The 21056-nt window shown below is 60.1% G+C and overlaps 7 protein-coding genes across 7 annotated transcripts; all 7 read right to left on the minus strand.

The window, feature by feature from the left end:
- Window positions 1–511: 511 nt before the first annotated feature.
- On the minus strand, window positions 512–3079 carry LINJ_29_1660 (conserved hypothetical protein; the record flags this gene model as incomplete). Its single annotated transcript, XM_001466648.1, has 1 exon — window positions 512–3079. The coding sequence occupies one exon, from the start codon at window positions 3077–3079 to the stop codon at window positions 512–514; it is 2568 nt and encodes an 855-aa protein (XP_001466685.1).
- A 1126-nt stretch (window positions 3080–4205) lies between these two features.
- LINJ_29_1670 (putative GTPase activator protein) lies at window positions 4206–5795 on the minus strand (the record flags this gene model as incomplete). Its single annotated transcript, XM_001466649.1, has 1 exon — window positions 4206–5795. One exon carries the CDS (start codon window positions 5793–5795, stop codon window positions 4206–4208), a length of 1590 nt encoding a protein of 529 aa, XP_001466686.1.
- A 2619-nt stretch (window positions 5796–8414) lies between these two features.
- On the minus strand, window positions 8415–9476 carry LINJ_29_1680 (metallo-peptidase, Clan MH, Family M18; the record flags this gene model as incomplete). Its single annotated transcript, XM_001466650.1, has 1 exon — window positions 8415–9476. One exon carries the CDS (start codon window positions 9474–9476, stop codon window positions 8415–8417), a length of 1062 nt encoding a protein of 353 aa, XP_001466687.1.
- Window positions 9477–10354: 878 nt separating this feature from the next.
- LINJ_29_1690 (conserved hypothetical protein) lies at window positions 10355–11713 on the minus strand (the record flags this gene model as incomplete). The annotated part of the gene is made up of 1 exon (XM_001466651.1): window positions 10355–11713. The coding sequence occupies one exon, from the start codon at window positions 11711–11713 to the stop codon at window positions 10355–10357; it is 1359 nt and encodes a 452-aa protein (XP_001466688.1).
- Window positions 11714–13654: 1941 nt separating this feature from the next.
- Window positions 13655–14857, minus strand: LINJ_29_1700 (conserved hypothetical protein; the record flags this gene model as incomplete). Its single annotated transcript, XM_001466652.1, has 1 exon — window positions 13655–14857. The coding sequence occupies one exon, from the start codon at window positions 14855–14857 to the stop codon at window positions 13655–13657; it is 1203 nt and encodes a 400-aa protein (XP_001466689.1).
- A 614-nt stretch (window positions 14858–15471) lies between these two features.
- Window positions 15472–15840, minus strand: LINJ_29_1710 (conserved hypothetical protein; the record flags this gene model as incomplete). Its single annotated transcript, XM_001466653.1, has 1 exon — window positions 15472–15840. One exon carries the CDS (start codon window positions 15838–15840, stop codon window positions 15472–15474), a length of 369 nt encoding a protein of 122 aa, XP_001466690.1.
- Window positions 15841–16886: 1046 nt separating this feature from the next.
- On the minus strand, window positions 16887–19925 carry LINJ_29_1720 (hypothetical protein, unknown function; the record flags this gene model as incomplete). The annotated part of the gene is made up of 1 exon (XM_001466654.1): window positions 16887–19925. One exon carries the CDS (start codon window positions 19923–19925, stop codon window positions 16887–16889), a length of 3039 nt encoding a protein of 1012 aa, XP_001466691.1.
- Window positions 19926–21056: the final 1131 nt, after the last annotated feature.

The raw sequence follows: 21056 nt of genomic DNA on the forward strand, positions 1-21056 counted from the left end.
AGGCTGACGTACGCAGGGGCGCACAGCCGGACGTGAGCACGGCCACACGAGGGCGGTGTGAAGGAGGAAGAGCAGAACGAACACTAGAGCCACGTGACACAGCGAAGTTAAGCGTGCGCTACACATCCTTCAGTTTCCGCTTGGCCTGTTGAGGTTTGGCGTGTTGTACTTTTCTCCCTGTTCCCTTCGCTCTCTTCTTCCCATTCTATGTGTGTGTCTGGATGTGGGTACGTGCGTTTCTATGCGTGTAGGTGTGAATGCGGCCAAGGAGAATAGGCGCTTCGCTGGTCGCTTTCTACACCCTGCACAACTCTCTAGTGAAGAGAACATGAGCAGGGTGGAGGGGAGATGAGGGGGTGGGTTTGATTGAAAGAACACGCGGTGGCGTGTCTGGATGCTCGTCTCTGTGTGTGAGCGTCTGCGTGTGTGCAAGTCAAAAGGTGCAGAAGGGAGACGCGCGCTCACAGACGCACCGGTGCGTCCGTCTCTCCAAGGCCACTCGTTCCTTCGCCTAGGTACGCCACAGCTCGAGGATTGCATTCACGCAGTACGCCGGCGCCTGCGCCTCGCGCAGCGCGGCGGTATTGCTCTCGGCATTCATCACAATGGCCGTCTCCGGCAGCAGTCCTTCAGTCGCGAGCGTGCCGCCATTCTCCGTTGCCCACTCCTCCTCCGTATCCAGCACCACCATATACGCAAGACCGTAGTAGTTCGCGTTCGGCGACCAACGATTAGTACTGCCGTGCTCGATCCACTGCACGTGGCTGAAGGGTAGGGGCGTCGCAGCGGTAAGGGCAGCAGACGACGCTTTGTGCCGCTGATGCCGCCGCGCGGCGTCCACGGTGCGGATGACGTAGCGGCGTAGCGGGTCCGTAGGAGCACAAGGACGAAGCAGGGCAGGCACCCCGGGTGCGTCGGCGCTCGCGGTGCCACTTTTGTCCGCATCCTCGCTACTGAGCTCGGTCGCCACCGCATCCGCGTCGGTTGGATCCCGGGCATCCAGCGGCTCCGCCTTTACCCCCGGCATCGGCTCTTCCTCTTCTTTCTTGACCCAGTGCTGCCAAACGCCGCCGACGTGCCGCATGTGCCGTTGCACGAGCGTTAGCACCTCGTCTGCCTCCCCGACAACAAGGCAGAAGGCGCAGTGCGTGCGCTGGAGCGCGACGAGCTCCTCCTGCACCAGCTGCGCCTGCATCGGGTCCGGTTGGGAGAAGAGATCCGGGTCAAGGGCGTCAGGGGTGAGGAAGAACTGATCTGCGTAGAGGCTCTGCGCTCGTTGCAGCGCAACCGCGCGATGCCACCCTCCCCCCCTCGCCGTCGACGCGAAACCGCTGCTGGCGTGGCTACCCGCCATCGCACGAATAGACCGCAAAAAGAGAGGCAGTCCGTAAAGCTGCGCCTCATTCAGAAGCCTCCGCAATACGTGCACGCGCGAGGCGTGGTGTACCACGTAAAGGCCGTCGGTGCACCGCCACGACGCCATAGCCGCGACAGGGCCCCATGATGCCGTCTCCACAGCTGTCATGTCCTTCAGGGCCGCGACAAAGTTTTGCAAGAGCGCCTCCTCCTGCGGGTAGCGGGCCGTGATCCCGACAAACGGGAGCAGCGTGTCCAAGACGAGCGGGTTGCCGAGGAAGCAAGACAGCACTTCCTTCACCTCGGCGTTGTTCTGGGGTGGACGGTGCTCGTATCCTGAGTGATCCGCCGCGAGCGCTTCGTGGTAGGGCCCGTCCTTCCAAGCTTGGTACATGCGGCCTAGCACCTGGCACGCTGCCGCGTCGTGCGTGAAGAAGACTTGTCGCAGCTCTGTAAAAGTCGACGCCGCGCGGAACGCTGGGATAAGCTCGCCATACGCAACTTGCAGTTGATGGAATCGACGAAGATACCCCAGACGCTTGTGCACATCGGCGAGTAACACTGGCGAGGGAACCAGGTCAATCGTGGGCTCACCAATGCCCTGTGCTGCCACTGCGGCTCCTTGGGCCCGGGTGGTCCCGGGCGCGCAGGCGATAGCACCTGACAGGGCGGCCGAACCATGTCTGGCCAAGGCACCGGCAACGGCGATAGGGAGGGTCCATAATAGAGGCGATCTGCGAATAGGGGTGGTCTCTTTTCCGTTCAAGTTCATACAACTCTGCTGGCACACGGTGGCTGAGCAGCTAGACAGGCGCAGCATCGGCGGAAGGTGCACCGGCACGGCGGCTTCGCAAACACGTGCAAGTGCCACCACCGTTGCGTACTGCTCCGGTCGCACCCAACAAGGGTAGCCGGCGCAGGGCGCGCCGGCCGCCGCACTTGTGTCGACAGGGGTGTAGAGGAGATCGTTCAAGCTGTGCAGAGCACGCCTGGCCGTTTCCATACGGTCCCCACTGCAGCAGAAGAGCTGCTCCTGGGACAGCGAATAGGCCCCGGTGCTGTCTACACAGTGCAGCGACACGTCCGCCACGCCGCAGTTGGAAAGCGCGCGGGTGCGGTTGACATCGTCGCACGCACGCTGCCAGAACGCAAGCACCTCCATCTCTGGCGTACAAACAGCGGCAGCAGAGGCAGCCGCGGACGTGTCTAATGCTGCTTCAGCACAGCTGTCTGGGACAGTCGCTTGCGCGGGCTCATCGGCGCTGGTCGACTGCTTTGTGTGCCGTGTGCGTGGCTTACGGTAAACAAGCGTCACCTCCTCATCGGCACTTCCTCCCGGAGAGGCGGCGTCGCGGCGATGGCTGCGTTCGCCTTGTACAAGCGCTGAGAGCGACTCGCTGGGGGCGCCGGTAGCAGCGGAGGTGGGCCGTCCACTGACTTTGCCGCAGCGGGCAGCAGGGCGTTTAGCGACCGAGGCAGCAGCACCACGCCCGCCGGCACCGGCGCGCCGACCAACCATGTTTATGTTCCCCCCCCTGCTACCGGGTTTATGGCAGCGCCGCGTAACGTATCCTGAGCAAGAAAGAGGGCACCAGATCAGAAAAAAAAAGCTCGAGGCGAAAGAGAGGGGGAGAGGGCGGTCAGAGAGAGAGAGGGGACGCGGCGGTATACCCCACAAATGCACACACGACGCACCAGAGAAGACGGGCATCATGCGCAGCATTGTCAGGTGACAATAAAGGCCAACCGCTTAGACGCATGTCACTATGAAGAGAGGCAGCAATAACAAAGCATTGGGGCAATGCTTGAATACCACCCGCCGCCGCCCCGCGCTGACGTTGCCGCCATGGCTGCGTCGCGCTTCCACAGACCTCCCTCCCCCCCTCACTGGTAAACTGCCGCAGCGAGGATGGGGGAGGAGGGAGGAGGGAGGAGAGAGGAGAGGGGTGGAAAAGGGGGCGATGATGGGCCACACGGGGTGTTCTCGGCTACTTCGCACCGGCCACCACGCGCATCCGCCAGCATCTCCTGTTTTTTCATGTGGGCATCTCTCTCTCTCTGTGCCACTTTCTCTCCTTTTGAAAAAGGGTTTACCATGTGCCGGCAGCACAATCTTCTTGTCACGTGCGCAGCATGTAGAAAGGAGGAAGAGAGCAGAGGGGCTGTGGTGCCCCACCATGAGTATGTTTTGCGTCCACAGCGCATCGATCAAAGGATGCAAAACTATCGTTTTTTTTGTATCTCCACGACACCACCACCACCACCCCTCCTTTCCCTCTCCCGGCGTCATTCTCGGCGACACATAAACGAGTGAGATGAGAGATGGTGGGGGGAGAGGAGGGGAGGGGAGGAGGCAAGGGCAGTCAGGGATGACGTTGATGCTCCAAAAAAAGTCCCACAGAGGTGACGGGGACCACTCCACTCAAACATGAGCACACTGCGAGCGGCGTCCTCATTAGCAAGAGAGAGAGAGAGAGAGCGAAAGCCAGGGAAAGGCGGTTGAAGCACAAAGCGGAGGAAGAGGCAGAGAGAGAACAGAAGGTGGTGGCGGGTGAAAGGAGGGAGGTCGTCGTGCAGGCGGGGTGTGGAAGGCGTTGCGAGGTGGTGGTGGTGGTGGTGGTGGTGGGGAGTTCCAGCTAGAGCGATGGCAAGGGCGAAACAAAGAAAAGCAAACCCTGTAGGCACGCCCCTGCACACGCCTTGCATCCGCACTTGCACCCCACACACGCATGCAGGCGCGACACCACCGCAGTCGTTTGTGCTGCTTCAGGGCAGACACAAGACGCAGCAGCAGCAACAACAAAAAAAGAGAATATCGCAAGCGCAACGAGAGAGAGAAAGGAAATGAATCACGAAGCATTGGCAGCGGACAGCGCGTTCTCGCGTGCACAGCGCGGTTCCTGCGCGACGCGGCGCTCCAGCTGCGCCGCACGAGCTTGCTCTCGTGCTTTCATCTGCTCCACAACTACTGGCTTGCATTGCCGACGCAGCTGGTGCAACTGCTTCGGTGTGATAGCCATCGACTGGGCCAGGCGAACCAGCGCCGCCGCGTCGTAGAGACAAGCCGTTTGCCGGCGCAGGGTGATAAGAAGTTCGCCGGCATCGTCGCTGATGAGGAGGCCAGCGTCGTCGAGATACTTCAAAGTGGCAAGTGTGATTTCGAGGTGGGCGGGGGTGCGCTCGCCGGGGTTTGGCGTGCGGCAGAAGAGATAGTCCCACACGTGCAGCGCCGTCGCGATCGGGAACACGTTCACAAACAAGGACATGATCCAGTTCGCAACGAGCGTCTTCACTTGCAGACCCGCCTCGCGGAACTTTGCGGCTACGCGAGGTAGCTTCTTCTCCACAAGATGCTCCAGCACAGCCTGCTCAACATTGGCTCCCAGCAGCGTTTCTCCATAAAAGTCGTTGGGCAGGAGCTCCTCAAATATATGCACGAGCAACCAAAACGTGCGCTCCTCGTCGTCCAGCACGAGAAGCAGGAAAGCGGCTAGGAAGTTGAAGGACTGGCAGTAGCTTAGCAGCGGGTTGCGCCAGCACAACGCGTGCAGGACGTTGGTCAGTTTGTACGCTCCTACATCCTTGTCGGAGAAATAAGGGTGACCGGGGAAGGTTCGCTGTACATCAGCAGCGATGGCGCCCGCATTCGGCCCCGTCACATAGCCGTTGCACCGTAGTAGCTTGGCGCAGAAGTACTCGTTCTCGTCCACTTTCAGCGCCGTGCCGGTCAAGGTGAGCCACATGACGCCGCGCAGGTGGTGCGGAATTCCGCGCACCCGCGCTACGGCGCGCAGCTTCACAATGACTTCCGGCGAAGCGCTCGCCAGCAGCGAGACACCGCGGCAGAGATGGTACCACTTATCCTCTCGTTTGCGCTCCTCCTCGTCTCGGGTGGGCTGCGAAGCAACTTCGGCGTGCGCCACAGCCGGCTCACTCGGGGTCGGGAACCCAAGCCGCGGCACCGAGGACCAGTCCTGCACACTGCATACTGAAGTGACCGGGTACGGTGTTGGCTGCACTGCCTTCTCACCTTTCGGCGGGGAGAACAGCGTCGACGCCGTGGCCAGTGCCGCGCCGCTGTCGCTTGTGCACGGCCCGCAAGCACCGTTGCCGGCAGCAGAGCTCACCTGTCGAACGGAGACGATGGCGGCGCCACTGCCGCGTCGAGCACTCACTGGCTGCTGCGAACTCATCGACGGCATCTCCGTCACTGGCGTGGAAGGTGTATGCCATGCAGCGCCTACCGCGGATGCTGCAGCTGCAACGGAGGTGCGTGCCATGCCGCCACCGCTGCTGAAGTCATCAAGCATCTTCATTTCCTCGTCGGCTACGCGGCGTATGAACTCAGAGTTGTGCACAAACATGGGGAACGGCGCTGCAGCGCTTTTATCTAAACTGCCATCCGTTCCATCCTTCGTCGTGACACACAAAGGCAGCATGTGGTTTTCAGTCCACGTTGACTCCATCGCGAGCGCCGCTGGCGCACTCGCCAGCGGGTGCTCATCCAGCGCGACGGTCACGCTGCGTCGCTCTACTGAGTTTGGTGAGCTGGTACAAGATGACGACGACTTCGCGCCCACCCCGCTTAAGACTGGCACTGGGTTGGGTGAAGACGAGAGGTGGCCCGGCAGCGCGGCAGGCAACGCCGCCCTTAGAGATGAGTTCGCCATCGAACTCGAGGAAGGAGGAGAAGAAGGCGGAGAAGGGGAAGGTGCCGCGGATGCCGTACGGAATGCAGGCGACGCAGAGGGAGTCTGGAGCACGCATGAACCGATGATGTCAGCCGCAACCGCCTCCGCTTGGCAACACGAACTCTGCCAAGCAGCCGAGGAGGACGATGAGCCGCTTGAGGGCATCGCGGTACCACTGAGGCGACCGACTCCGGTGCTGCCCTCCGCAGCTGGGGTAATGAAGTTGCCCCAATTGCCGCTGCGATCATGAAGGTGCTGGTCACGATGGTGGCAAAGGGAAGCTGCGCTTTCCGTGGGAGGCGGTGCTCGTGGCATGGTGCTGAGCTCGACGTCTGTTGACTCCGCTGCTGACGGCAGAGCCGATGCCCTGGTCGATCTCAGAAGAACCGGTGTGCCATGGGGGCGAGAAGGGTCGCGATGCAGTCCTGAAGAATGCGATGCGCAAGAGCGGTCGGCAAGAGTCTCGTCGCCGAGAGTAACAAGTGCGTGGATGGGTGAGTGCCGAGCAGACATGAGCGGCGCGTTTCGACCCGCGTTGATGCAGATGTTTTCAGACTCGTGTGGCTGACGTCAGCACGCGCGTATCCCCGCTACATGCATGTGCGTGCGTGAGTGCTGACGCGCGATGTCTACGCCCCAGTGGGCAGGCCTGTGGGGGTGTGTGGGCCTATATGGATGGTCTAGACGAGAAGGGGGGAAAGAAAACTGGAGAAGAGTGTAATGACAGAGCGAATTGTGAAGTGAGGTGGGGTGGGAGGGGAGGGGGTGGCAATGAGAGATGGAGCGAGAGCGTGGCTGAACATAAGAAACGGCAAGAAAAAAGGTGGGCGGCAACGAAAACACATGCGCGAGCCCGTTTATGGCAACGCTGTAGATGCAAATGTGTGAAGAGTCTATGGCTGTGTTGTTGAAGTTCTACAGTGAAGAGGCGGGCGCAGACCCCGGTAGATATAGGGAGAGGAGACAGGGGGAGGGGTGGGAAGGATGAGCGTAGAGCAAAACGGAGTCGGAAACTGTGGCGGGTAAGCCTTTGAGAGTGCACGTGTGTGCGTGTGTGTGTGTGTGTGTGCTTGAGAGTCAGCACAGTTTCCCCCCTCTGTGTGCCCCTTTTCTTGAGTCAGTCATGGGCGGTGTCTTCGTCGGTTTGGTTCATGTTGCTCCTGAGGTTTCCATTAAGGCAACCCCCGTCTTCTTCGATCCAGTAGGCAGTAGAGAGTGAAGGACAGCAAACGAGGGGGAGAAAGAAAAAGGAGAGGGGGGACAAAGGAAAAAAAAAGGACGATACTGCTAATAACGATTAGGGTGAAAGTAGGGAGAGAGGGCGAAGAGATCTCGGGTGCAGCGGGGGAGAGGGCGAAAGCGGACTACCAGCCTGGCCATCACCGCGCACCCTCTGCCCTGTGTCTCCTTCCTTAGCCTTCATCGACACACATACAGGCACCATTGTGCCCCTAAAACAGAGCTGAAGCGAAAATATACACAAAGCAGGAAGGCTCTGTGGAAACAAGTGGCTACAAAATCCATGAAAGGAAGTGAAACACACAGACAGCGGGGAGAGAGAGGAGAGACGCACAATATGCCGTGCGCATCAGACAAAATTACAAACTACAACAGGAGGTGTAGCTGTGCGCATTACGTATCGCCTAGAGGCAGCAGAGCACCACCCCAGCAAGGCATCAGGAAGCGTGAAGCCGCATCGACGTTACCTGTCGCCTCCGCGAAAAAACAAAACGTGCCCGCGATGCCGCGAAGGCGATGCGGCAAAGAGGGCCGTACACACGCGCACACGCACACGCACACAAGAGTGGAGTAGGCTAGGCGCAAGACAGTGATGAAAAGATGAACGACAGCACACGCAGGATGGCACACGGCACTTCCTCTTAGTAAATTCCGAAAAGCAAGCGAAAGAAGAGTACGAGGGGAGGGAGGGGTAGGGAGAAGTGGCAGTGCCCCAAGGCGACAGAAGAGCGCAGGTGTCCTACGCACCCGTGCGAGTGACCTCAATCTGCCCTTTGCCACACATGCACAGTGACACACGCGTAAGAAGACACGGCCGCCCCAAGCAGCCACCCCGCGATGGTTGCCCTTTCCTCACCCGACGTCAAGATACTGAAGGATGACGTAGGAAAGGCTCCTTCGACGCTCAACCTCCAAAGTTTCCGTGGAGCGGATAAAGTCACCACGGAGAGCGCAAGCCGCTGCACTTCAGTGGCTTACTTACCTCTTACAGGTTGCCGGCACCGCAGTAGCTCGGGTCCGTGTACAGACGCACCAGGGCCATCGTGAACTCAGTGCTTTTTTCCATCTGGTCCACGAGAACGTACTCGTTCGGCAGATGCGCCATCGCCTGAGGGCCCGGACCCACAATCACCGTTGAGACACCCAGACGTCCTCAAAGTAGCCGCCCTCCGTGCTACCACCCGTCTTGTACGTCCTTGTAGCCTTCCGGAGCATCAAGGCTTTCTGCGTCACAGAAGCAGCTTCTTTGCCGTTAAAGGCAGGCATGCTCAAGGGACGCGTCACCTTTACCTCAGCATCGGGGTACTCCTCACGCATTGCAGGCAGCACGTGATCGTTCACGTACGAACGCACACGCCGCTCGATGGCGTCCGGTGTCTCGTTGTCTGTAATGCGCGCAGTGACCACAAATTCGCACTGCGCAGGGACCGTGTTCACAGCATTGCCGCCCTTGATCAACCCAGTCGTGATACAGGGAAACGGACATGCGTATTCAGGGTCCTGGCGGCCGTTCTTGCGCAGGTCCACCGCGATCTCGCGCACCTTTGTGATGATTTGCGCAGCATACTCGATCGCGTTGCAGCTTGTGTTCATGAGCGCCATCGACGAGTGAATCGCCTTTCCCTGCACAGATACGCTCCACTGAGTAAAGCCCTTCGAGCCAACGTAAACGTTCATGTCCGTCGGTTCACCGATGAGGCAGGCGTCCGCCAGGAACCCATGTGCCTTCAGATATTCGATCAAGTACGGCACGCCGGTGCAGCCCACTTCCTCGTCGAATGAGAAGGCGTAGTGCACGGGCTTCACACGATTCATTCTCAGGAACTGTGGCGTCAGCGCCAGCACAACGGCCAGGAAGCCCTTCATGTCGCAGGCTCCGCGGCCAAACAGCTTGCCGTCCTTCTCCACCATCGTGAACGGGTCGCTGTCCCACTTCTGCCCATCCACCGGCACAACGTCCGTGTGGCCTGAAAGCACGATGCCGCCCTGCATCGCGCCGTTCTCGCCGGGAAGCGTCGCCCACAGGTTGGCATGCGTCTTCTCCGGGTTGTATACGAACGTCGACGCAACGCCGACGGACCTCAGGTAGTCGCGCACGTACTCCACCATCGGCAAGTTCGAGTTGCGACTCGTCGTGTCGAAACTGATGATCTTTGCCAGCCACTCGCGGAACGTCGCCGGATAGGACATGGTGAGGCACCAATTGTGTTTTCGGTAAAGGGGAACGAACAGGAAACCGACGTGAGATGCTGAGGTGGCCGATACGGAGGTGCACAACGTATGAAGGGAGCGGAGGCGGGTGCTGGAGAGCGATCCTAGCGGTTGCAACCCGAGTGCAGAGAGAAGAGATGTCGTTCGCGTTGTTTGACGTGTAGTTGCTCTTTTGTGGTTTTCATGGTTTGAGAACGCTAGTCGGAGAATGGAGCACCATCATGGGCAGGACGTGAGAGAGAAAGAGAGACAGAGATACACACGTAGCGACGGTGGAAAGGAGGGCATCAAGCCAGTGTCAGGCCGCAAGTGTGGAGATGCATGGTCGATGAAGAGGGAGATCAGCACGAGAGGGTCACTGAATGGCTCGCGTAGACGCAGAGAGAGGAGTACAGCCACGAATCTCGCCACGGCGGCGTGCCACTACCCGTACCGACCCACAACAGCATCGTGAGGTAGGCCAAACAAAACCAAGCACCGCACGCAGCCAACAGAAAAGGCAAGCGCGCGTGGCTCGTGGCGTGGGCGTGCACGTGGGTCATGGCTGCACCACTTGCTCGGTGGTATCCGCAAGACACTCGAGATGCATATCGAAAGCTTCAAAAAGTGGTAGTAGCCAAGGCTAATGGGGGTGTGGTGCGAGGGGTGGGGAGAGGGCGGTAGAGTTGGGCAAGCACATGAGGGGGGGGCGGGTAGGATGGGGACAAAACGAACGAAGAAAACAAGAGCGTGACAAAGGCAAGGAAACATACGAAACAGCCAACGCGGAGCGCGCGGACACAGGAAGAAAGCAGAGTGGTTAAGACCAGCATCGCGGCACCGCTGCCGCGATGATTGATGCATGCATGCAGGGCTCGCTACACGACGACGTAGTGGCATCCTTCCTCTCCTTTATCGGCAGGCGAAACGGTGCCACCTGAGCGGCCGCGGTTAGGCGACGGCAACGGAAAGCACGTGAGACTTCCCACGCAGAGCCGTGGCGATGGCGTCGCAGATTTCGACGGCGCTGTCGAAGCGGCGTGTTGCAGCTGCACCTCCGTAGACTGCACTTGCGCCACCCAAACTGTTCTTCCGTCGGCGGCAAAGCCGCTCTCGCAGTGCAGCCACCCGTCGTTGGCGGCTGCCCCCGCACCTGGCGGGGCACTGCTGCTCTCTGCATAGGAGCTGGAATAGTTGGCCCTGGATGACCCAGCTGCAGCTGCCATCACGGCGCTACCCAGTCGCCGCGGAGTAGATTTCGCCGAGGCAGCACTGGCGCTCGCAGCTGGGTGAGGCATCAAGTTCACCTTGTGCTTGCACTCAGCTCGTACTTTGCTCGCTCCTGCAGCGCCGCCAATCACCGTAGGCGAGCGCGCACCGTGAGCAGGAAGCGATGACGAAACCCTTGCCTCCCTCGCCGACTCCCAGGATTGAACGATGGCTGCGCAGTCGAAGACGTGTAGCGTTCCATTGGCGCTGAGGGCGGCGATCCGGTGCGCGTCTTGCTGCACCGCGAGCGAGAGCACCGCGGCAGGGCGGTGGCCCCGCTGTAGCTCTACCAGCAACGCACCAGTAAGACTGTCAAAGAGCTTCACGGTTGTGCCAAGCTCCGAGGCGGTGGCCAGCAGTCGACCATCTGGGCGAAAACGCAGATGTGTCACGGCATGGTGATGCGCTGGGATGGTGCGCTGCTCCATGGGCGGCGTGGCAGCACCAAAGGCGCCACTGGTCGTCGCATTGGCCGCTGCCGCCGTGGTGCTTAGGGAAGTTCGCCCAGGGCCGACGGCTGCGGACACCCCCGAGGCCTGTCTGCCACCGTCTCCTGTTTGCGCTTGTCGGCGTGATGTAGACGGTACACAATGTAGCGTTAGCACCGTCACATCACCACCGTACCCGCGTGCAGATTGAGGGAAGGCGACGGCGTACGATGTGCCACCGCCCGCCTTCCGCGACGGCACCGCCGCCGAGAGGTCCAGCACTCCACGTGGGTTCAGAGGTTTGTACATGCTCTGCTGTCGAATATACCGCAAAGTGCGGAGGTCGACGAGGTGAAAGAGGTCAACAGCTGCCACGAGGAGGACAGACGAGTTCGCCCTCAGCGCCAGCACCGGTGACCCGCAGAAGTGCAGCGCGGCTAGGCAAGTGCCACTGGTAGCGTCGAACAGGTATACATAGCGTCGGCACTCAGCCTCAGCGGCTACGAGGGCCGAGACGTTGGCTGGGTCTTCTGCTGGCATAGGCGACTCGGGCAGCTCCTCGTCACCAGGTGACGAAGCAGCGGCGTCTGCGCCAACGCCAGAGCCGCTGTTGCTACTGCTGCTCGCCGGTGGCGCGGCTTCAGCATCGTGACTCTGCCCCTCGTCCACTCGTGTCACGGCTACCGTGGACGGCACAAACACCGGTGGACGAGCTCGAAACACGACAGCGACAAGGGCACTGTCGCCAGCCATTGTCGCCGTGTATACGGGCGTGCGCCAGAGCGCGGTAGGCGGGGCAGTACCATCGGCACTGCCAGCACTGTCCGAGGTGGGTTCAGAAGATACCGCGGCGGTGGAAGGAGGGCGGGGGTGCAGCGGCTGCACCACTGCCCCCCCGCGCTGCTCGCACGCCGTCATGAGCTTATATGCCCTGGCACCCGCCACAGTCGACAGGACAGCGACGGTGCAGGACGGGTTGAGTGCGCAGGCAGAGGGGTAAAAGCGGCGCCGTCCCTCCGCCATTCGGTGCGCCTCTGCGGTATTGAACGCAGCGCTGAATGAGATTTCCATGATCGCGATGGGGAACGAAGTTGCTGCCCTCCTTGACGCTGTAAAAGAGCTTGTTTGCGTGTATCCTTTTGGTGCCTCGATGAATTCAGCGCGGAAGAGAGGAGGAGAGAACGAGAGAGGGCGGACAAGGCGATCCGTCCACTCGCACAGACGAGGCAACACATCCACCGGAACGTCAGAGAGAGAGAGAAACACGCACCAGCCTGCGAGTAGCAGCCCTTAAAACTATACGCACCCTGCCCGGATGCGAAACAAGGAGAATTCGGCGTGTCGCTCTGCCCGGCCATAGCAGGCATGTGCGTGGCCGGCACACGCGAGAGAAAAGATGACGAAGGTAGAGAGAAACAGAAAGCAGGAGGAAAGGGCGAGAGGGGAACGTGAGGCCCGTCGGCCGCAGGAAAGACGCGGAGACTATCTGGTATGAGGAGGGAACGGGAGGGTGCCGCGCATTCCCCAAACCTTCCCCTCGCCTTCGAACCCAAGCACCAAGGCGCACACATGCGCGCGCCATGGCGCTTTTCCTCGCAGCACCTCGAAGACAGAAAGAGACTACCGCGTGCAGCGGTGTAACGGAGTTGTGACCCTGCTGCAGCGCAAGGAGCGTTCCGCGAGTGAGGCCAGATGAAGATGGTGATGGAAGCAACGGCGAGCCTAGCGATGCGTGACCACCCTTCGCAACTCTCCCCCCTTCGAAGCATAGAATCAAGCACAGACAGTGAGACGCGCATACGCGTACACGCTTAAGCGTAGAGAAAAGCACGCGCGCGTACTCTTCCTTCCTGAGCTGTACGCAGCCAGCGCCCACGCGATTATGCACCACTGCCTCCACCCCCTGTTCTTACTCACCCCCCCCACAATGCTCTCCCCTTCATACGCGCCATACCGAAACACACACGCACACATGCAAACACATACACGCCAATACGCGTTGCCAGCGATGGCTGCAGACATGGCGTGGATGTGTACAGTGGCACGAGGGAGGGAGGGAGGGAGGAGGGGAGGGGGTAGGTGCTTAGAACAGAGGGAAAAAGACAGCGGTAGTAGACATCACACAAATGGAATAGGGGGCAAGTACAAGCTGGCAGTCAGGCACGTGTAACAACGAGTAACCACAGGATCACTCTCCACAACGCGCCTCGAGCACGCCCCTGCGTTGCCATTCCGTCTCTTGAAGCACGCGCTTCTGACCGCCAGCTCTCTCGGCCTCGCCAAGCGTCAATGCACTGATGATGCAGCGTGAGGTAGGAAAGGCGCATCGCTCTCTGCGCATGTGCCTGTGCCCGTTCCTGTGCCTGTGTGATGTCGTGTATGTGTGTTACGCACGCGCGCGATCGAGTGACAGCCTGTGATAGAGACACTGAAGTCACAGGGGGTGGCCACCGATCCTTGGTGCACGTGAATTCCTTGCCGTCAAATCTCTGGTGGGGCTTCGAAGAGCATGTTCGATGCACGGTCGATGCTGCGGTGACACAGGTAGAAGGCAACCTTGCACTGTTCGTAGGTGAAGCCCAACTCCGTCAGAGCCTGGATCTTTTTCTCATCCTCCTCAGAAGGGACCCGGGACAGGATGAATTCCTTGTCTGACTGCCGCTTCGCCTTGCCAATGCGTGCGCTGCCGCTGGCGTTGCCGTCGCCGTCGCCCACTTCTTCCACGTGCATCCCGCTCGCCTCCAGTTCAGCAAGGTCGGCTGCGTCAAAATCGCCGCTGTCGCCGCTGCGGGCCGCCGAGGTGATGTAGCTCTGAAACAGCGCACTCATCTGCTCCGCTGTCTCCTCGTCCATCTCCTCATCTTCCTCCCCCGTGGACCACTCCAGCGAGCCCCCCTCATCCTCGTCCTCATCGCCACCCATGGTGCCGCCGTGCAACATGCTCTGCGCGGCTTTGGTGAGCTGCTCATTGTTCATGAGTGTGACAAAGGTCTCCTGGTTTTGCACAATCACCTGGAACAGGGAGGGGTGATTCCGCTCGATCCGCTCCATGACGGCCTGCGGGTTGGCCAGGAACTCCTGCCGCAGCACCGTCAGATCTGGAACCACTTCCCGCAAGGCAGCGAACAAGTCATTCTGCCCCTTGGCGTCGCCGTCCTCTTCGGAGTCATCCGCGTCGTCCTCCTCGTCCAGTTCGCTCTCCTCCTCCTCGGCGTCCTCATCCTCGCTCGCAATGACGGCGGGGGCGTCCACCTCGCCCCTCGACTCGATACGCACACGCTTCGTTGCGGGGACCTCGGATGACGAGGCCTCACTCGCGGTCACCGCTGCCGCACCGGCCGCGCTCAGCGAGCTGTAATTCTTCGGCACCACCGTCAAGTGATCGCCTTCCTGCAACCCGCACTCCGTCAGCAGCTTCTTTTCGTCACCAAAGTCCACCACCGCGGAGGCCGCAGATGGAGATGAGCTTGGCGCCGCTGAGTCGCTCTCGGTGGCGCCCTCGTGGCGATCGAAGCGAAACTCAAAGGCCACAACCTTGAGCCGAAACTGGATGGCGACAGTGGCGCGCAGGTTCTGCACAGTCGCCCTCGGGTTGGCCACCGTGATTTCCTTCGTCACTGCCTCACTCTCTGCCAGGAGAGACGAGTTGACGGAGGAGACGAGGCAAGTCACGGTGAACTTCATATCTATGCGACAGTTTCTATACTTGTGCGTGCGCAAGTCGTAGTGGTCGTCGCTTTTGGGGTGGTGGGGGTGGTAGTAGCGCTACGCAGGGAAGGGGGATAATCGCCCGTGATGTTAGCGGAAGCGAGGAGTGTGTGCGTGTGTGTGTGAGAGAGAGGAAACATGGGCTTAGAAGGTATGCGAGAGGGGAGGGAGGGGGCAGGGCAACACAATGAAGCTAGGTATAGGGAGGGGGACGGGAGAGAGGGCATGGCGTGTCTCCGGCTGCACTCCTCTTTCGCTACTTACCCCATCACACATACACACACACACACAAACGAAAGCCGTAGGCTTGTCGGAAAAAAAGAGGCTAGCGCAAGCAATGTTGATGAGGGCACATCGGTGCCATTGAGGAAAGCAGGAGCCCAGCATTTCCTACCTACCTACCTACTCACCAGCAGCTCCCTGGTGCGGTGAGCGGTGTGTCCCTCCCTTTTGGTGCGCTCTGATCTTTGTTTTTTTTTCTCTTTTTCCTTCGCATTGTCTCGACGGTTTGGCAGTCGAATGCGCGTCGGCTCACGAAAGCGATGGGGAGCGCATCAGCGGGGAGAGCAACACGAACACGGTGGGCTCCTTCATCGATGTGCGTTGAAGTCCATAGGCTCCGTGCCGAACGGGCACTCCGCCGTGCCTGGCGGTGCCCACACGTCCTTGGGCAGCGCAGTCCCGCACCACACCTCCGCGGCGGGGCACAGGCGCACACACTCTTCCATTGCCCAGGAGGGGTTCGTAAGGCTAGGGTAGAGCTGGGCAATCATCCGCGGCAACGCATCAGGAAACCTATCTCCGCGCTGCGTCGGGGTCGCGAGAGGTTCCTCGGCCGCTGCCGCCGTCGATGTGTTTAAACAATCTTCATTGTAACGGCGCACAGACTCCAAGAGAGCCGTGCGAATCTGGAGCTTGCCACCGCTGTTTGCGGTCGGTGTGTCGTTTGTTCCCCGCATGATGTCTCACGCATTCACACACGCACGCACGCTCACTCAGAGAAACAGAGGATAGAGCAGGGATGTGCTTGAGAAGCCCTCTTCTTTTCAAGCAGGCAAGAAACGCAGAGGGTGAGGTGGGTGATGGGATGGCGTACTCCTGATACTCCAGTGGAGAGATTGTGTGAGAGCAGCGAGGTCTACTCACAAGATAGCAGCAGGCGAAGTGTGGCGGTGGTGAGAGAGAGCGGGGGAGGGGGGAACGAGCGGGTGCGTTCAAGAACTCATACACAAGCATGCGTGGTACAAGGTAGCCCCTCTCCTCTTTTCGATTCAGCCGCGCTGAAAGGGGAAACCCCACAGGCAGACGGCTAATAAGAGCGGAGCAGAGGAGGAGTAGGGGTAGAACGAAAGATGCACGCATGCACATGTACACACACACATACACACATACATATATACACATATGCATAGAGATATGTGTGCATGCTGGGTTATGTACGAGAGAAAAGGGCGCCATATACAACCACTCGTATAAAAACAATCATACTAAAAGCATAAGCGGGAGGCCACGCAGCAACGAGAAGGGCCGTCCAACACCACCCCTCCACCTGCCTCGTCCATTTACGCGCCTTGCTTCATTGTCTCGTCCCTTTCCTTCGAGGCCATACACACAGCCGTGAGTGCAGCTGCTACCGAGGATGGGGGAGAGGTGAAAGCCCCAAGGGGTGTAAAGCCATCATGCATGTGTCTTCAGCGCACTTGAGGCTCCCTCCTGCTCCTCTCTTTGCCTACCATTTCACAATTCTGTCACGCTTCGCTGCAGTTATCTTCTTTTGTTGTGTGTGTGTGTGTGTGGCTTTGTGCTTCACCAGCATCCAACTCGATTGCCGACGCGGCTCACCATGCCAGCTGCATATGAAAACCTACACGTACACGCGCAACCACGCACAGCAATGTCGCCGCCGCGGGTGCTCTCTGACAGCCTCGGGAGATAACGGAGATGTGCTCGCACTTCCTCGCCTTTTGGGAGGGGCTTTGGTATCCGTTTCCTTTATTTGCTATCGTCACTGCGCTGTCCAGCTCGACTTGCTAGGCGGTGTTCGCGGGATGGGAACCGGTACCTGTATGTGCGGCTCCGACTCATCCTCGTCCTTGTCGCCGTCGTCCAACTGAGGGTGCGCCGGCTGAGAGGCGGGCATGCTCAGTTGATTATGCAGGTGCGATATGATTGTGCCCGATCGCCGAGCTTCACTGGACAACGCCGACGGGGCGGCGGTGACGGTGTCATCCTTCCTCGACACCTGAGAGCCACGCCCTCCAGCCTTTGGCACCGCTGGCTCAGCAAAGGGGAAGGGGGAGGGCGAGAGCGCTTTGCTGGTGGAGTTGGCCCTCAGGACATTGGCGCTTCCGCGGTTGCCATTCACGGCGCTAGTTGCCGCGGTGGCTGCTGGGGGTGTCGTAGTGCTGCGTGCGCTAGAAAGCTGAGCACCGAAAGCCTGCGTTCGCGCGCTCGAGTAGGCGATGCCTGCCTCGTCCACTGCTGCTGGGTGGCTGGCGCGTGAACGCCGAGATGTTGTGGAGGACAGCGAGGCCGCACCGGCGTCAAGAAACTGACGTACCTCGGCCGAAAGAACGTTTGCGTGGGGGCTGCCCAGTGCCGGGGCTGTCCCACGCAGCGCTCGCACGCCACGCCCATCCGAGCTAAAGGTGGAGACGGAGTTGCTGCTGAGGGCGCCGCCTGCGCGGCTGCCAACGGTCCCGCTCGGCATCTCTACCATTACCGCGGGAGACGCGCTCGTCTTTGTCCTGCTCGGTACCACGGACGAGGCGGCCGCCCGATCGGTGGGGCGTTGGCGCTCATTCAACTGCATCACGGCTTGGAGCAAGCGACGCTCGGCCATCGACTGCTTCATCGCACCTAAAGTAGGGGACTCGCTGTCGTGTTGGTTGACCGCCACTGTCCGCTTCCGCGGTGACACCGGGGAAGCCTCCTGCTCTGTCGATCGAACACTCCGTCCGCTCTCCGCTACCTTGTCCAGCGCAGCCTCGACGTTCGAGAGGGAGATGCGAGGGGACGAAAGGCGCCAGTGACTGCCCCCGCGACGGGACCCACTTGCTTCGCTACACTCTGAAAGCGTCGCAGGCGTCGCCAAAGGCGTCGACGCTGGCGGGGAACGGCGCCGCAAGTCGCTAACGGACAGTGGCGGGGCCGGGGCAACGGTGTTTCGTGGGCGCGACGAGGCTAGGGCGCTATGGTTGCCAGAGTGCATTGATCCAATGAAGGAAGCATGTTCGTACGCCAGCACTGGCGACGAGTCGCGGACGTCGTCGCTAGTAGGCTTACTGGCCTCGCCCGCAGTCACGCTGCTGCTGCTTGCTGGGGTGGCTGAACCGAACGGGGCGCTGGGGTGGTCCGTATTCATGACGGCGCTCGTGCTCCGGGGAGTGCGAGAGAGAGAAGAGGAGGGGGTTGTACCGAGGCTTTGACAGTTGCCGACGGAATCATGCTCGCCTCGCTTGCGCCCTGGCATGCCGGGTTGGCGTCTGGCGCCGCGCGCCGCAGTGAGGGCCGTTCCTGCGGTCGTAGCCGACGACGAAGGGATCGACACTCGAAAAGGGCGCTTGATGAGGACGGCGGACGGCAACGGTGGCGACTCGCTCGCTGCCGCCGCCGAAGATGGGATGGGTGCTGCCTTCGCAGAGTCAGCTGTGGCACCGACCAGCGTGAGCTGAGCGCCGAACTCCTCGTTGAACCACTCCGAGTCGGCATCCCAGCTGTCGGCGTTTTCTTTCCGCGTGAACGCCGCCGTGGTGGTCGAGGTTTGACGTATATCGAAGCCCCTCACGGCGCAGGGCGACAGCATCGCAGTCAAGCACTCCACCTTCTCCGGGTGCCTTCCCAGCCGATTGTCATCGTATACAACGTGACTCTCGGAGGCGTCGAGATACTTGATCGCAGCCTCGTCGAACGTCACGTGCCGTGACTGCCTTGCGGACTCCTGCACGCTGATGCTTTCTGGATTGGACAATGAGCGGGCCCTTGAGTCACTAATGGCAGCCTTCGGAACACTGGATGGGGTGTGCGCACGACGGGAAGAGGATGTGGACCCGGTCGAAGAGACGGCGCTCGACACGATACGTGTGGTGCTGTTCATGCGCCCCCTCCCTTTAAGGATGCTGTGGGCTGGAGATGTGGCCAACCACGGCTTGTCTAGGGTTGCCGGCCCCTCTGTGCCGTAGCGGGTCGCACTACCAGCAGCGGTGGTGCTGGAGGGCGACTGCGGCAGTGAGGCGCAGCCCTTATCTCTTTCCCCTTCCCTGCTAGCGGCAGCAGACGCAGCGAAGTTACGGGGATGACTTGGGTGCGGCGCGGCTTCCGCGAAGGACGCAGAGCCACTGGGGTGCAGCACTGGAGAGGATATGGAGTGTGTGTAAGAAACGTCGCGGGCGGGACTGCCGCACACCGCACGACTTTGCCGCCCTGCGACCACCGCATCGCTCGCCTCACTCAGCTGCGGGCGAGCATAGGTGCTCGCACGTGCGTTGTAGTGTGCCTGGGCAGATGCGGGACGAGTTGCTCGAGTCAGGTGGTCTGGGGCGCGGAGAGCCTCTTCGCTCTCTCCTGCGAATGCATCAGTAGCGCACCTGAGTGCAGCAGCATGGTCGAAGGTGTCGAAGGATGGGCATGGGCACGGCTCTGCAGATCTGGCTCGGACAGATGAACGGGCGGACATGACTCGAGCGGTTGTCTCCCTGTCGCTCTCCGCGGCTAATGCAGAGCTACGCGGCGCACTACGTCTCGTGGAAGCCCCGGTGCTCTTCAGGGTCTCTGTAGTGCCTCGAGCGCTGTTCCACCGGGTGTTGTGTCGGCCATTGTGAGAGGGCGAGACGATAGGGGATACTTGTGCGTGGGCCCGTCCTGCTCGGCACAGCGCCCCGCCTTTTGCTACAACGCGCGGCGCCTTCGCCCACACGAGGGAGGCGCTCGGTGGCGGCACCAGAGATAGTGTGTCGCCGTGAGTCGCCGCTAACTCAGGGGCGGCCTTTAGGGAAGGCGTCTGCTCTGTGAGCCGCGGCTGCAACGGGCGGCGCAGCGGCGGCATTCAGCTGCTGCGAAACCACCAAATACACAATGATGAGAAACCGAAATCAGGGAAACAACGGCTTACACTCGAAACCCGCCTCCCAAAAAAAAAATAATAATAATAATGCTAATAATAATATGCTTTTTTTTTGTGTTCTGGTTTTATACAAGGCACGCTTCTCTCTCGTGTACACCGGCGTGCGCACCCTGTGCTGATACCGATAAAGAGAGGGGGGAGAGGGGGGGGGAGAGACGGAATCAGAGAGCCAAAGCCCCTTTGTATGGGCGCGTGTGAGTGATGGCGAGAAAGGAAGGAGGGAGAAGAGCAGTGGCAAAACGGCACGACGCGGAACGAGAACAATCTACAGTTCTACGAGTGACGACGCACGAGTAGGGTGGGAGGGAGGGGAGAAGGTAGGAGGGAAGATACCAAGCAACACAAGAGAAAAAAGAGGAAGTTTGTTTGTGTGTGTGTGGAGGGGGGGTGCTTGTTTTATGTTTCTAGGGGAAAGAAAAGTGAGGCGGTGAGGAGAGCGGGTGCAGAGGACAGATGGGGTCAAGCAGTGGAGGAGGGAAGAGTTCAAAATGAAGAGAGGAGGAGGAGGAGGAGAGATTCGAGTAAATGAACACTGAGTATGCATGCATGTGTGTGTGTGTGTGTGTGTGTCGGGGGCGGGCAAACAGAATGGTATTGCGAGCCTGTGGGCCACTGGAAGAACGAGAGGGCGCGCAAAGGGCGAACAAGAACATAAAAGGGAAGAGAGCCGCGCGTGCGAAAAACTCACACGCACAGAGAGAGAGAGGCACACCTGTCAAGAACACGAGATCAGCGCAAGGAAAAAAAAAGAAGAATGCGGAAGGAAAGAAGGAATGAATGGGGGAGGGGATGATAAAAACCCGTCGACAGAAGCAAGCAAAACAGATGTAACAGGCAAGCGCTTTCCCTTTTGCTGTTGTTTTGCTTTGCTGCTGTTTGGCCAATGTATGCTTCTATGCGAGTGGAGTGTCTCTGCGTGTGTTCGCCGCTGTGCAAGGTGAAGGGCGGTGTGGTGTGTGGAAACAAGCAAACAATCGAAGCCCTCGAGCAAGGAAGAGGGAAGAACAGACGGGACGGGAGGGGTGGGAGGGGGTCGAGAAAGACCAGAGAACA

This window comes from Leishmania infantum, chromosome 29 (genome assembly GCF_000002875.2).
Source record: "Leishmania infantum JPCM5 genome chromosome 29".
NCBI lineage: Eukaryota > Euglenozoa > Kinetoplastea > Trypanosomatida > Trypanosomatidae > Leishmania > Leishmania infantum.